This window comes from Sturnus vulgaris, unplaced genomic scaffold, assembly GCF_052056855.1.
Source record: "Sturnus vulgaris isolate bStuVul1 unplaced genomic scaffold, bStuVul1.hap1 Scaffold_1032, whole genome shotgun sequence".
In the NCBI taxonomy this organism is placed as follows: Eukaryota; Metazoa; Chordata; class Aves; order Passeriformes; family Sturnidae; genus Sturnus; species Sturnus vulgaris.
Window position 1 is genome coordinate 7794 of NW_028275939.1, and position 11478 is coordinate 19271.

The 11478-nt window shown below is 63.3% G+C and overlaps 2 protein-coding genes across 4 annotated transcripts; one reads left to right on the forward strand and one right to left on the reverse strand.

The window, feature by feature from the left end:
* Positions 1-233: 233 nt before the first annotated feature.
* On the forward strand, positions 234-1349 carry LOC106862347 (bolA-like protein 1). 2 transcript variants are annotated; one of them, XM_088157553.1, is made up of 2 exons: positions 234-307; positions 803-1349. In XM_088157553.1, the coding sequence occupies exon 2, from the start codon at positions 813-815 to the stop codon at positions 1206-1208; it is 396 nt and encodes a 131-aa protein (XP_088013679.1). In that variant the 5' UTR covers positions 234-307; positions 803-812; the 3' UTR covers positions 1209-1349. The 2 variants fall into 2 exon arrangements, with proteins under 2 accessions (XP_088013679.1, XP_014746785.1); XM_014891299.2 differs by having other exon boundaries at positions 249-353.
* Positions 1350-2895: 1546 nt separating this feature from the next.
* Positions 2896-11003, reverse strand: LOC106862382 (synaptic vesicle glycoprotein 2A). 2 transcript variants are annotated; one of them, XM_014891350.2, is made up of 14 exons: positions 10864-11003; positions 10129-10229; positions 8099-8830; positions 7027-7207; positions 6765-6916; positions 6554-6687; positions 6034-6123; positions 5745-5855; positions 5586-5674; positions 4929-5093; positions 4702-4835; positions 4244-4447; positions 3728-3887; positions 2896-3194 (listed from the first exon to the last, which is right to left on the reverse strand). In XM_014891350.2, exons 3-14 carry the CDS (start codon positions 8676-8678, stop codon positions 3011-3013), a joined length of 2184 nt encoding a protein of 727 aa, XP_014746836.1. In that variant the 5' UTR covers positions 8679-8830; positions 10129-10229; positions 10864-11003; the 3' UTR covers positions 2896-3010. The 2 variants fall into 2 exon arrangements, with proteins under 2 accessions (XP_014746836.1, XP_088013676.1); XM_088157550.1 differs by lacking the exons at positions 2896-3194; positions 10129-10229; positions 10864-11003 and adding an exon at positions 3461-3625 and having other exon boundaries at positions 3667-3887; positions 8099-8711.
* Between the last annotated feature and the right edge of the window lie 475 nt (positions 11004-11478).

The window sequence follows — 11478 nt, forward strand, 5'->3', positions numbered from 1 at the left end:
ATCCAGGAGCAGGTGGAGCCGGGCACTCCTGAGCTCTGTGGGGAGACCCCGAGAGGTCTGCAATGATAGCACGCCGGGTGGTGGATGCCATGGCACACTCGGCCACCGGCAGCGCCCGTGCCGCTGTGGGGACAGCCCGGCCGGAGCCCCGCCGCCATATTGGGATAAACGGGGCGGTGAAGGGGGCGTGGCCTGCGCCGGCTGCGGTTCTGCGCGGTGATTGGGCGGCGTGGGTCACGTGAGGCGTGTCCTCGGGTGTCACGTGACGGCGGCGGGGCGATCCCGGGCGGCGGGAGCGGAGCGGGCGGTGAGAGAGGCCCCGGCGGCACCGGGGACTGCGGGAGGAGCGCGGGGTACCCGACCTTGGTTCCGCGGGGGATAGGGGAGGCGCTGGGTGCACCCCCGGCTTGGGGAGGGCTGAGATGGGTCAGGCCTTTCTCTGCTGCTCTGAGATTCCTCCGCAGCTTCGAGCCCGAAAGAGCCCCGGGGCACCCCCTGCGCCCCTCTCCGCCACTCCCGGGGCAGGAGCTGGTCCCGCAGTGCTCCCCTAGACTGACCGTCCCCAGTAACAGCGCAGAGCCCCCTCTAACTCAGCCCTCCTGCCGTCCCCACTGTCCACGTACGATCCTCCGGACGCTCCATTTCAATCCCTGTGTCCCCCCCCCGCCCTCTCCTCCAGCCTCTTCTCCCTTTCAGCCCCCCCAAACATCGCCAAACTCTTCCGAAACCTGGGGGGGGGGCGGACGAGAAGGCCTCTATCCTTGCATCCCCCCCTAAATATCCCCCCCTGTCTCTCTTGCAGCCTTTCTCCGATGCGGGGTCCCCTCCTGGCGGCCGCCGGGGGGTCCATGGGGGGGCCCCTGGCCCGCACCATCCGTGCCAAGCTGACGGCGGCCCTGCAGCCCACGCACCTGGAGGTGCGGGACGACTCCCCCCGCCACGGGGGTCCCCCCGGCGCCGAGACGCATTTCGGGGTGCTGGTGGTGAGCGGGCGCTTCTCGGGGCTGCCTCCGCTCCAGCGGCACCGCCTGGTGCATGAGGCGCTGCGGGCAGAGCTGGCCGGGCCCCTGCACGCCCTGCAAGTCATCGCCCGCACCCCCGAGCAGTGGGAGAGCGACCCCCACGTTCCCCCCGCTCCCCCTTGCCTGGGGGGCTCCAAGCGGGAACAACGCCGCGGGGACGGGGGAGAGGAGACCGGGCAGCAGTGAGAGCCCGGAGACCCCCCCCCAGGAACAGCACGGGACCCCCAGCCCGGTGTGAGCGTAGCAGACGGAGCCTGGAGTTGGGAGGGGGCGAAAGTAATGGGGGTGACACCCCCTCCCCATCGCGCTCTGCCCCTACCCCCAGCCCACACCACCCCCAGACCCCCCCATCAACCCAGCCTGGACCCACACAACCACCCCCCGCTCCCACCCTGCGGGGCATTTTTGGGGTGCCCCTCCCATTTAATGTCTGAATCGATTTAAATAAACGTGTTCTGAGGGGCAGCTGAGTCTGGAGAAGCCTTTGGAGGGGGTGGGGGGGATTTGGGTAATTTTGTGCTTTTTTTTTTTTGGGATGGTTTTTTCCATTTTAATTAATTTACAAACACCTGAAACTACAGCACGGCACGACAGAGCTACAGGGGGGCCGGGGGGGGCCCCAAGGACCAGCTACACCAAGGAGGGGACAAAGCACACGGGGGCTGCTTGGAATGGGAGGGGGCTGCCCTGGGGATGGAGGGGGGGATTGGGGCTCCCGTTTGGCTCTGGCCGAGCCTGCCCTGCCCTGTGGGGCTGATTGGGCAGGGGGGAGCAGAGCATGGGAGACCCCCCTCCCCAAACCCCAGGTTTGGAGGGGACACGGCACTGGGACCCCCCTGAACCCCGATTTCTTTAGAGGAGGGCACAGCACTAGGGACCCCTTGTACCCCAATTTGTTTGGGGGTAGGGGCTGTTTGTGCTTTACAAACCGCTGGTGGTTTTTGGGCTGGGGGGAGGTAAAAGGGGGTGCAGGGGAGTGTTGTGGTGGAGGGGTTAAAAGGGGATGTGGGGGGACACGGGGATGCAGGGAGGGGAAAGGGGCTGGGAGGAGGAAAAGAGGATGCAGGGAGCCCCCCGCACCCCTGCTCACCCACACCAGCCTCCCTCTAATAGGGAAAATCCTTTAAAAATCAGTTAAAAATCACTAACTGGCAGTTTTGGGGGTTCGCTGCTGCTGTACCCCAAATGAGACCAAAGGCTGGGGCTGTGGCTGGGAGGGGGGGGAGCTGTGCTTTGCACCCTGAAAGTCGGGCACCCAAAAGTGGGGGCATCCTGGGGGAAAGGGGGGGGGCATGTGCTTTAAGGGGGGGACACCCTAAAATTGTCAGGGAGCCCCAAGGGGATTCTGCACCCCAATATCCTGTGTCCCCCCCGAGGCATTGCTGAGGCACCCCAAGGCCACCCCCAGATGCCCCCTCCAAATCCGTGGGGGTTTAGGGGACCCTGCTGAATGCCCTCCACAGGGATGGGGAAACTGAGGCACAGGGGGACCCTCTCCCCCCCCCCCACATCCAGAGACTTCATCCTCCTCCTCCTCCCGGGTTCGGCAGGGATTTGGGGGGATGCAGAGGGTTATGGGGGTTCGGAGGGCCTGTGTCATCCTCCTCCGATGCCAGGGCCCCCCCTAAATCCTGTTCCACAGCCTCCCAGGAATGAGCAGCAACTCACATAGGGGGTGACACCAAGAAAAGAAACTGGGGGGCTGAGGGGGTATTGGAGGTTGAGGCGGGACAGGGAGTCGGGGGGGGAGTTTTGAGGGCCAGGGGGGCAGTTTGAGGTGTCGAGGAGGTTTTGGGGGTACAGGGGGATCTGGGAGGGGCTGGGGGGGGGGGGTGGTCAGGTCCAAGTGCAAATGAAAAAGATCCCAAAATGCTCCAAGAAGACGTTTCACAGTGTCTAACGCGACTAATCCCAGGGGCATGAAGGGGGGAAATGCTGGATTTGGGGGGGCTACCCCGGGGAGGGGATCCCTCTCCCCCAGCCCCCCATCACTGCAGGACCTGCCCCCGTGTCTCGGGCAGTTTGAGGGCCAGGGAGCTGCCGAGGGCCAGCGCGGCTGAGGCAAACAGGATGGGCACAGCCTTGGTGATGCCCACAAAGGACGTGAAGATGCTGATGCCCAGCACGGCCGCCAGCTTGCACAGCGCGTTCAGGAACCCAAACGCCGTCGTCCTGGGGAGGATGAGGAGGGCTGGGGTTGGTGGGGGCACCTCCGGGGGTAGGGGTGGGTACCCGACCTCGGGGGGCACCTGCAGAGGTGCGGGCACGTGCCTGAAACGGTCACCCTGCACTCCAAAATGGGAACTCAAAACCCTTAAATGTGCATCCAGCACCCCAAAATGAGTAACTGGCAGCCAAGGGCTGGCAGGTAGCACCTAGAAACAGGTACTGAGCAGCTGGTAACCCACACCTGGCACCCAGCACCCCAAGACCTGTACCCAGCACTTGGTACCTCAGCATCCAAAACTTCCCAACTGATAATCCACATGCATCACCCAGAGCCCAAACTCTCCCATCTGGCACCCAAAATATTGCCCCCAGCACTCAAAGCCTCCCAACTTTACACCCAAAAACCTCCACACCTGGCACCCAGCCCCTAAATCCTCCCACCCAGCATCCAGAACCTCCTTCCAGCAATTGAAACCTCCCACCCAGCATCCAAAACCTCACTCCTTGCACCCAAATCCTCCCTTCCAGGCCCCCACCTCTTATCGGAGGGGTACAGCTCCACGGTGAGCACGTCGAGGGCGTTCCAGGAGGCAATGCTGACCCCCCCAAAGAGGCAGAGCAGAGCAATCATGGCAGACTCGCTGTTCCCAAAGGACAGGAAGAAGCAGCTGATGCAGGACATGACACTGGAGCCGGCTGGGGGACATGTGGACACGTCAGAGCACAGGGGAACTGAGACAGGAGGTGGGACTGAGGGGGGCTGAGAGTATTAAAGGGACAGGGAGATGGGGGTGACCCACCAGAAGGGACAGGGAGGTCCCCAAGAGATCAACAGAAATGGAGGTGACCAGCAGCTGGGAGGAGGATCAGGAAGGTTCCCAAAGGGGCGATGGAGGTGGGGTGACCCACCGGGGTAGTCCCCAAAAGGTGATGGTGATGAAGTGACCCAGCAGGTGGGTTAAGAAGATGGAAAGCCTGGTTTGGGCCGGAAGGAACCTCCAGGATCCCCCCCAGCCCCACCCTGCTGAAGGCACACCAGGCCCAGTGCCCACCCAGCATGCGCAGGCGGCCGATCTTGTCCATGAGCAAGGCCGAGACAATATTTCCAGGGAGCACAGCCAGGGTGCCCAGGAAGCTGACAAAGTAGATCATGTAGGCGTTGTTGTCGTCGCTGAAGTCCAGCTGGCAGCCCTCCTTGTTGTGCAGGAACGTGCTGTTCACCACCCGGCTGTTGATGAACTTGTACTCGAAGAGATCTAGGGGAAGAGTGGGCCACGGGGGTCACCCCATCTCCTTGCACACCTGCCCGGTCCCTCCCACCCACTGGGACAATCACACCTCCACCACCACCCCTTTGGGGACCACACTGGTCCCCAACTCCATCAGGCCACCTTCAGGGACTTTCCTGACCTTCCTCCAACCTGGTGGCTCACCTCCACCTCCATCAAAACCCTGGGGGCCACCCTGGTGGGTCACAACCTCCATGCACCCGGGGATTCCATCCCCTCACCTGTGTTGTAGAAGACGGTGGAGATGAAGGTGCAGTTCTTGAAGAAGGTGTTGCTGGAAGTGATGTCCTCGAAGTAACAATCCTCAAAGAGCGAGTCCTCGAACGTCACTGACTTCATCTTCAGCCCAATGAACCTGCACGGGGGGGGGGGACAGGAGGGAGGCCCCAGATGCCCCCCACCCCTGTGCTGAGCTCAGCAACCCCAGGCTCAGCCTCTGCTCACTCACTTGTCGTTGTAATACTCCCCAGCACGGTGCACTTGGTTCTCGAGGGTGAAGTTGAAGGTGAAGTGCCGAACCTTCTCACGCGTGAAGAGCTTCGTGCGTGATGCGTACTCGATGCTCTGTAGGTGCTTAATCATGTCCGGGAACCACACGGTGAGCCCATAGTAGCTGCGGAGACAGGGGTGAGCAGACACCACACACCTGGGGTTCCCAGTGCTGGCCCAGGGCTCCCAGGGCCAGCTCTGAGTTGCCAGTGCCAGCCTGTGCTATTGCAGTGATATTTGTTCTGTCTCATCCCATTCAGTGCTGTCCATCCCATCCCATCCCATCCCATCCCATCCCATCCCATCCCATCCCATCCCATCCCATCCCATCCCACCCCATCCAGTGCTATCCATCCCATCCCATCCTATCCCACCCATCCCATCCCATCCCACCCCATCCAGTGCTGTCCATCCCATTCCATTCCATTCCATTCCATTCCATTCCATTCCATTCCATTCCATTCCATTCCATTCCATTCCATTCCATTCCATTCCATTCCATTCCATTCCATTCCATCCCATCCCATCCCATCCCATCCAGTGCTGTCCATCCCATCCCATCCCATCCCATCCCACCCCACCCCACCCCATCCCATCCAGTCCCACCCCTCAGCACCTGAAGGACATGGTGAACCACACGGCCATCATCATTAGTGTCACCCGCCGGTACTCAGGCACGAAGCACTGCTGGAAGTTGCTCCAGACCTGCAGAGGGACATGGGAGGTGACAGGGGGCACACGGGGCACAGGGACCTCTGCGTGGCTCCGGCCTCACCTGCTGGGACAGGTTGAGGCATCGGACCAGCCAGCGCCGGTACCACGTCCCGGTGTCCGACTGGATCTCGATGAGCTCGTCCTCCCTCTTGATGGTCTTAATGTGGGTGACCTGTGGGTGGGACAGTTTGGGGACCTTGTGCCTCAGCATCCCCACCTGCTGCTGCAGCACTTCATCCCCCGAGTGGTGCTTTTCCCGGAGATGGGAATTGCAGCTCTGCTCCTGGAGGACACCCCACCCTCGCTCGGGATGCTGGGGGCCCCAAGGGCTCAGCCTTGGGGGTCCTTACCGAGAAGACCCTCTCAGGGTGGCCCTTGGCCCTCATGTTCGTGTCGTGGACCTGCTTCAGCACCATCCAGGCCTCGTCGTGCTTCCCATTCTATGAGGGCAGGGACAGGTCACCCTGGGACACCCCAGACTGGACCCTGACAACCCCATCAGCAGTCCCTGACTGGGTCCTGCCACCCACCTGGGGATCCCTCCACCATCCTCATCACCTCCTCAGGGTCTCTCATCCCTCCCTGCTGGTCCCTCAGCCACTTGGGGTTCCCCCATCATCTCCACCCTCTGGGGCGTTCCTGCCCAGTCTCCCCCCTGCCCCCTCCTCCCCCCCCCCCACCCCCCCCCCCCCCCCCTGGGCCTTCCCTGTCCAGGCCTCTCCACCCCATGGGGGTCTCTGTCTTGGGGGGGTCTCTGTCTGGGGCTGCCCCATCTCCACCCCTGGGGAATATCTTCCAGAGGAACCCTAACACCACCCTCCACTCCAGATCCCTGATTCACTTCAAATTCCGCCCCCAGGACCCCCCTACCTCAAGGTAGAAACGTGGGCTCTCAGGCATCGTGGTGAGCGCCCCAATGGCAAAGACCGAGGGGAAGGCGCAGACAAGGACAAAGACCCTCCAGCTGTGGAATTGGTATGCAGAGCCCATCTGGAAGCTCCAGCCTGGACAGGGACAGGACACGGTGGTGGGGCCGAGCCCCCGGAGCACCCCCTGTGTGCCACCGGCCCAGGGCTCCTACCGTAGTGGGGGATGATGGCCCAGGCCATAGCGGAAGCGTAGATGCCCCCGATCATCCAGAACATGCAGAGCCAGCTCAGGTGCTCCCCGCGCTTCTCCTGTGCCAGGAACTCCGAGAAGTAGGAGAAGACGATGGGGATGGAGCCGCCAATGCTGGAGATGGAGGGGAGGGAGTGGCATCACCCCCCCGCCCCGCGCCCCACCGCACGGGGGGAGATCAGCCCCTGCTCTGGGGGTCCCTCCGCAGCTGCGCCCCCCCTTACCCCACGCCTGAGAGCAGGCGGCAGAAGAGGAAGGTGCCGTAGCCCTGGACGAAGGAGGAAAAGAAGGCGAAGACGCTGTTGACGGAGAGGGAGATGAGGAGGCACTGCCTTCGGCCCAGCCGGTCGGCCAGCCCGCCCCACACGAACGCGCCCACCATCATGCCCAGGTACACGATGAGTCCTGGGGAGGGGGACACACAGCGAGGTCAGGCCCAGGGAACCCAAGAACCTGCAGCCCGAGTCACCTGGAGGAGGGAGAGCATCCTCGGCACTGGGGAGGGGGGCGTAGGCAGGGACCCTCTGCTCAAGGCTCTGGGTCCCCTTGAAGGGAGGGGACAGAATCCCATGTGAAGGGGTGGTCGGGGTTGTCCCCCTGCTCTGCTCAGGGACTGTGGGACATGGGGGGAAGATGTGCCCCCAGGACCCCCACCCCCAGCCCTTCCTCCTGTCCCAAGATTGCCAGATCTCAGGAATGGGGGGCACTTGTACCCCCTGGGATTTGTGGGTGTCAGGTTCTGGCAGGCATCACAGAGAAGGGGGAAGCAATCAAACAAAGCCCCCCACGGCCCCCTAAACCCAGTCTCAGGATCCACTGATCAGCCCAAGATCCTGAGCTCACTCCCTGCAGCTGCCCCTGGCCATTGCTCATGTCGGGGACCAGTGTGGGACTGGGAGGAGGATGGTGGGAGCCCTATGCCCAGGGGTCCTGCATTCCTTCTTGCCCCACATCCTTTCCTGGACCCCATACCTCATGGCCTCGTGGCCTCTCAATTCTTCTTTGTTCTCCCATAGCCCCTATGACCCCCCTACATCTCCCTGAGCCCCCATGACCTCTTCATCCCCAGCTCCCTGTGTCCCTGCCCTCCTGTGCTTCTCTGCTCCCTCAACATGTCCTTGTGTCCCCTTACATTCCCCACGTCTGTCTGTATCCCCATATCCCCCCACGGGACTCCCCCACATCTCCCAGTGCCCCTCCATGTGGCCCTGACCCTCCTGTTCCCCCTATCCCGTGACTCTCCCCTGTCCACGACTCCCACATCCCCCTACCTGCTCCCCGTGCCCCTCTCCTCACCCAGCATGCCCTTGTTGGAGTCGGAGAGGCACATGTCCTTCTCGGCGCTGGGTAGGACAAAGCCCACCACAAAGATCTCGACGCCGTCAGCCATGAGGGCCAGGCCCAGGACAAAGTAGAGGGTCCACTGGAAGCGGCCGTGGCCACATTCCTGCAGGATGAGCTCGTACTGCTGCGCCAGCTCCTCCCGGTCCTTCCTCCGCTGCCCCTCGCTGTCGTCGAAAGCTCCGGCGGCCGCCGCGGTCCCCAGGCGCTCCCCCCCCTTTAGTGACTCCTGCCGGGGGATCCCTTGGTATTCGCCCTCGTAGATCTCATCCTCCTCGTCGTGGCCTTCAGTGGCGTCGCTGGACACCCCCTCCTCTTCGTTGGCCCCCTCGCCCCCCCTGTAGTAGCCGTCCTGGGGTGCGTAGTCTTCGTCGTCCTCCTCCTCCTCGAAGCGGGAGTAGGAGCGCCGGGTGTACTCATCCTGCACTCGGTCCATGCCCCGGCTCACCTTCTTAGCCGCGTGTTTCTTCACCTCCTTGGCGATGTCCTTGGCGCCGCGGATGAACGCGGTCCGGTCCCGGAACGACTCGTCCATGGTGCCGGCGGGATGGGACGGGGCGCTGGGGGTGCAGGGGGGGTCTCTCTGCTCGGGGGCTGCGCCCTCAGGCCCGAAGTGCGGGGAGAGGGGAGGTGGCGCTACCCATCCGTGGAACGGGGTGCGGGAGGACCCTGGATGCCGGCCTGGACCTGGAAGCCCAGACACAACCAGCGCTGAGGCTGGGTGGTAGTGGCCCTCCATTCCACTTTGCACTTTTTCTCCATCTCAGATAAAAAGAGGAGGATTTGGGGAGCCCCCCGCGAAGTGGCAGACGGGTCACCATGGGGCACAGTAGGTGCTGGAGTGGGGACAGGCTGAGAGACACTGGCTTCATGCCAGCCCCCTTCCCCTCACCTGGGGGACTCCAGCTCCCACAGTTCACGGGGACCCTCCAGCCCACCTGGATCCATCCCTTCTGCATTCATCCCAAAGGACAGGGGGAGCTGGGGGGACATCAGGGGCATCCCCACTCCATCCCCCAAAAAAACAAGGCCATCAGCAGGTCTGGACTGGAGCCCCCCATTTCTTTGGGCACCACAAGGAGGATAAGGGGATCAGCCCCTGAGGGCATGGAGGTCCCCAGACCCTCCCAGCAGCGCCATGCCCCGGCTGGGTGGCTCAGGGTCCAGGAGGGGTCCCTTGAGTGACAGTGACCCGGCCACGCTCACTGCGGGAGCTCCCAGGCAGGATTTACTGCGGGAGATGCCAGCACCAGCAGATGCTGACCCGGCCAGTGAGGGCTGGGGGTACCACAGATCCCCTGGGGGAGGAGAGGGACATCCAGATATCTGGGGGTGGCATCTCCTTGTCCCCTCACATCTCAGCATCCCACCCCCTCTTTCCCCAGCCCAGCATCCCCACACCCACTGCACAGAGCCCAGCTCGGCTCGTGACAGGGATGGACCCACAGCCCCCCAGCCTGATGCTGCTGCTCCACCCCGCAGGGGCCGTCGTGACCCCCCCAGTGCTATTTTTATCACTGGCGAGGTGGGAAGGAGCTGCGGGCAGAGGGACGCAGCCGGCGACGTGTCCCCCCCTGCCCAAGCGAGGGAACAGGGCACGCAGGGACGCTAAATTTAGTCCTTTGGAAATCCTGGAGGGAGGGGGGCTGCGGCACAGCATGGGCCCCCACTCCTGAGCAGAGCCAGGCAGGTGGTTTTACGGGATAAAATGGCAAATTTCCCCCATGTCCTCCCCTCCCTGGGGGTCCCATGGGCCTGTGAGGCTCCTGGAAGGGGCCAACCCGTGACCAAGGTCATTTTGCTCTAGCCAGGCTTGTGGCTCCCTTTGGAACCTCCCGATGTGGGGCCGGCATTCCATACACCGGGAGGTGTCGGGGGTCGGGAGAAGGAATGGGGGAGCAGGAGAGGCTGGGTGCAGGGTGAGGAAGAGGATGGGCTGGGGAGCAAGGTCACCGCTGGCTCCGTGACAGAGCATCCATACAAACCAGGGAGCCTTGAGCGGCCGAGACGACGCCAGGAGCCAGTGCTGGATAGATCAGGGGTTTGATGCCACAAGAGAGCCAGAAATCCCACAGACCACAGTCCCCTGAAATGCAGGAGTCAGGGAGGTCCCCAAAAAATGCCCGTCTAGGGGCTGAACATGCCGCTGGCCCTGCAGCCCCGTCGTGGCGTTGGACAGCTCAGGACAAGGTTATGGCATCTGGATCCATCTCCCCCTGCCACGCATCCAAGCGGAGCCAAGGATTGATGCAACCGTGCCCTCCAAAACCCCCGGGGTTCCCACGCTGGGGGTCTGCATTACCCCCCCCCACACACACACACCCCCCCCGCAGCCCCCAGCTTCCCTGCGGAACGCCAGGAACATGGCGACAAGGGGGAAGAGTTGGAAATCGCTCGTGTCCAAGGTCACTCCTCAACACCCACCCTGCTACCCCTTCCCCAAAACCCCCCTCAGTCCCCCCTCCCATCCCTGCGGCGAATTCCCGATCCCCTCCGGCTGCTCTGCGGTCACAGGACGTCGCGGGAGATGACAGGAGCCCCCAGAAACGCACAGCCAAAGGCAGAGCCGGGCTCCAGAGCAGGATTTCCCGGACAAAATGGCCACAGCAAGTGGGAAAGGGAAGCCGAACCCCGAATCCATCAACGGTTTCGAGGACGCCGATTAAAGCTGCGGGGAGGGGGGGGGATGTAGGGTATAAACCCGTTTTGTTCCCCCTTACCTGGCTCAGCCTTCGCCCCGCTCCAGCTCCGGCGATGCTCCGGCGATGAAGGATGCTTGGGAAAGGATACGGGAGGGGAAAAGAGGGTGCTCTGGCAGCGACACGGCGCGACAGCAGCTCCCGAGGAGCAGCGCTACCGCCGCAGCCTCCGCCGCACACACAGAGCGCTGGCAGAGTCCATCGGCGCAGCCCCGGCAAGGGAGGGATCAACCGCGGCACGCTCCGAACCGGGGGGGGCTCGGCGGGGAAGGGGGGGGCTCGCCCCACCGAGGGGAGGTGGGCGATGGATCTCCCGGGATGAGGGAGCGGAGCTGCCGCGGGATCAGGGTCCCCGTGATGGAGCTGCCGGGGATGGAGCCGCTCCGGGGACTGCGGATGGAGGGGAGCGGTTGGGATGGTGGGATGGGGGCATCAGCCCGTGGCCCACCCCCCACCTCTCCCCGGATCCTTCGGTGAAGCTCAGCCCGCCCCCCGCCCCCGTCACGGCTGAGTCACGGCCTCCGCGGGGCTGGATTGGGATTTTTTTGGGATCAAATTGTCCCCGCCTGGGCTGGCCAGACTCGGCCCCTAGGCTACAGCACGACACAAAAGCCCCCGATTAATTATTTTAGAGGT

Bases quoted from the DNA above. Each gene is read 5' to 3' on its own strand.
- LOC106862347 (XM_088157553.1), top strand. From the start codon at position 813: ATGCGGGGTCCCCTCCTGGCGGCCGCCGGGGGGTCCATGGGGGGGCCC.
- LOC106862382 (XM_088157550.1), bottom strand. From the start codon at position 8,678: ATGGACGAGTCGTTCCGGGACCGGACCGCGTTCATCCGCGGCGCCAAG. The intron at 6,917-7,026 runs GTAAGGGGGGGC...CTCCATCTCCAG, and splicing joins CGCCTGCTCTCAGGCGTGGG to CATTGGCGGCTCCATCCCCA. The intron at 3,888-4,243 runs GTGGGCACTGGG...CATGTCCCCCAG, and splicing joins CGGCCGCCTGCGCATGCTGG to CCGGCTCCAGTGTCATGTCC.